The sequence below is a fragment of the Xiphophorus couchianus genome, chromosome 16, assembly GCF_001444195.1.
Source record: "Xiphophorus couchianus chromosome 16, X_couchianus-1.0, whole genome shotgun sequence".
In the NCBI taxonomy this organism is placed as follows: Eukaryota; Metazoa; Chordata; class Actinopteri; order Cyprinodontiformes; family Poeciliidae; genus Xiphophorus; species Xiphophorus couchianus.
Window position 1 is genome coordinate 665,683 of NC_040243.1, and position 2,981 is coordinate 668,663.

At 42.3% G+C, this 2,981-nt stretch overlaps 1 protein-coding gene across 1 annotated transcript; it reads left to right on the forward strand.

Moving 5' to 3' along the window:
• The first annotated feature begins 963 nt into the window (after window positions 1-963).
• On the forward strand, window positions 964-2,210 carry LOC114159687 (uncharacterized). The gene is made up of 2 exons (XM_028041760.1): window positions 964-1,069; window positions 1,184-2,210. The coding sequence occupies exon 2, from the start codon at window positions 1,240-1,242 to the stop codon at window positions 1,906-1,908; it is 669 nt and encodes a 222-aa protein (XP_027897561.1). The 5' UTR covers window positions 964-1,069; window positions 1,184-1,239; the 3' UTR covers window positions 1,909-2,210.
• The last annotated feature ends 771 nt before the right edge of the window (window positions 2,211-2,981 follow it).

Below are 2,981 nucleotides of genomic sequence, written 5' to 3' on the forward strand. Positions count from 1 at the left end.
CTTCCCAGTTCACCTTCAAAGAGTAGGTGCATTATTAAAAGTTCATTAGCATTCATAAATGTGCATAATGTTAGCCTTAAGGGATATATGTGTGTTTATGTACAGGTAGTATATACTGTGAAGTCCATATTCATAAGGTTTTTACATTTAAGGTTGAAAACTACAGAACTACAATAACCTCCACAAAAGCCCAAAGTAGTGAGTATGTGGCCTCTCAAGATGACCCAGAAACTTGTAGTTCAGACCTGCAACCTCAGTCTAATGATGTGAGTATTTTTTCTATTGTAAATATCATATCATAATGGTCAAGATCATATTAAAATCTAAATTATTTTCTAACCCTCATGTTGAATGTTGTCACAAATAAAACAAATAAAACCAACATAGTTGAAGACACACACAGTGCTGCTGTCGTCTGAAAGAAAGTGTGCCATAGTGATGTCTAAGTGATGGGTGATGTCCATCTCTCTGTCTTTAGGAACATTGCTATGCTTTGCCAGCTTCTCTTACCGCTGTCACTGCAAAACCTAAGATAGCGTTGGCAAGAGTGGAATATCTGGAGCGGGACAAGAAAAACACCATGGCCAGAGAGAAGAGGGCAAAGACCACAGCAAAGTCACTTTTGGGGGAATTGAGTGAAAAAAATCTCATTACTGAAGAACTCAAAGAACGGCTTGAATTCTACTCTGGTAATTCAAAATTAATTCCTCAAAATTTGTGTACATTTTCTTGTATGTTTATTTTTCCTCCTGAGCTACATCAGAAGAAGAGTTTATATTTTTTCCTCTTAAATTGTCAGATCTACAACTAGAGTTTATGGAGAAAAAGGGCCATGAATACTCCAACGAATATAGAGAGTTTGCCCTCACACTTCATCTCCATGGCCCAAAGGCATACAAATACCTTAGAGAGAAGCGAAGATTTCCCCTCCCACATCCGCACACATTACAAAGGTAGCCTTAATATTCCCCAAATTACATACCGCTGCTCCAAGTGCAGCGGTATGTCCTCACATACAGGTTCAGCCAAGATCACTTGGAGCTCCTGTTTAATTCCATCAGAGCGTCAGGTACTGTTGATGTCCTTTCAGTTAGAATAACTTCATAAAATATACTTCATGAATGTGTTCATATGTTATGTCGTATGATTAACACATGTATTGTATCCCTGTATTCCATTCAAGGTGGCTGGAATAACAACCCATCAGCATGCCAGTTCCAGGCCATCTTCCGCCGGCTGATGGTTCGGTGTGGGGTTACACCCAGTGAGACTGGCAATGTGGCAGCACAAGACAACACCGTGTCCCTGTCTGCTGTTGAAATGTCCTCTCCTGAATCTAATGAAGAGCATCCCTGTCCTTTTGCTAGGATTTCAGCCATTCTGGACGACCACAGCTATCTTCCGACCAAGTTTGGTGGTCTGGTAGAAAATGCCTTGGTTTACATATCTGGATTTGTTGTGAGGCAGATTCTGCGTAAACTAACCTGTGACCCATGTCGAGTCAGTTTGATTCAAGATGCCACACCGTCTTCATTTGATGAGAACTACCATCTTCTGACTTTGAAAAATAATGGCGGGTTAGTGATTCCCTCACAAGGCGTAGTGAAGGTGGTGAGAGCTGCAGAGAGGGTGATTCGTGGTGCTTCACCAAACCATCCTCCTAAGCTGTCCGCCGTCACATACATAGTCCGTGAAGACATTGGAACAGAAGATGTTTTCCAGCTTGGGGAACACACTCAGGAGACACAATTTGGCATTGACAATCACCATTCTGACTTGCTGTCATTGGTTGTGTCTGTGTTTCTGAAGATAAGGATGCACCACATTGCAAAAGTCACATGTCTTGGTTTGCAGAAAGGCAACACCAGAAAAAAGCTCTGCAAAACTGTCCTATTTCAAGGCTATTAGATTGTGTAAAAATGTAATGAATATGTAAATACTGTCACAACAGATAAGTATGCATGTGTGTATGTGTGTATATATGAGATTATCGGAATATATACATAATGTGTGTGAATAAATTGCATCTTTGGTTGTATCTTGCAAAACATGTCATACTTTAAAACATTGTATTCCACCAAAATTATTTAAATATGCTAAACTATACGTTCCTATACATGCAATTTTAATAGCTGTATGCCTAAAATTTAATTATGTGACAATGTGATTACTGTTCAGCGTGTTATGATCTATTAAATGCGCTGATCCTTTATTGTGCCTGCCAAATATATAAGGCTGAGTGGAGTGGTATACCGCTCCAAGATGGCCGCCCTAAATCTCGTCAGCTCCAATAGGCGAGAGCGGCCCATGAGGCGTCTATCCATATATTATGTCTATGATGACCACGCCCCGCATAGCCCCTCCCCTAACCCCCACAGTAGACCACGCCCCTCAGCGCTTAGTGGCTCCGCCCACTCTGGTGGAATCTCGACATTTCTCTGGGGACGGCTCCAGCTCATGTTCAAGCTTCCAGCTTCAACATTTCTGCGATAATGGAGCAAAATCCACCAGAGGCTCTCGGGTTAAAGCCCATCATCAGTTTAAATCGGTCATTTCTGCAGAAACAAGCTGAGATCTAGAAGGCGGGTTCAGTTTGTGAGCTGCAGAAGCAAACGGGTTTATCTCCAGACTGACGGTTCCAAGAGTTCAGAGATTATTTCTCACTGAAATTATTATTTAACCAACAACTAGGATCGTGTCCAAGTGAGTGATTAAGACCTCGGACTGGAAGTCTGATGGATCTGATCACTGCCGTGTGGAACACCAGGAAATCAGCTGGAGTACCCAGAGAGAACCCACGAAGCACCGGGAGAACAGCAGACCACCGACAGAAAGGCAGTGGAACCAGGACTTTTACTTTAAAGTTCTACCAACGTCTCTGTTTCAAATCCAGACGGTCTGAAACTGAAGGCTTTAAGGGAACGGGATCTGAAGAGCAGGTTCTGGACGTCCGTTCCTCTGAAGAGTCCAGCAGAGACCGT

Excerpts from the sequence above, each read along its gene's own strand:
- LOC114159687 (XM_028041760.1), top strand. The coding sequence starts at position 1,240 with ATGGTTCGGTGTGGGGTTACACCCAGTGAGACTGGCAATGTGGCAGCA.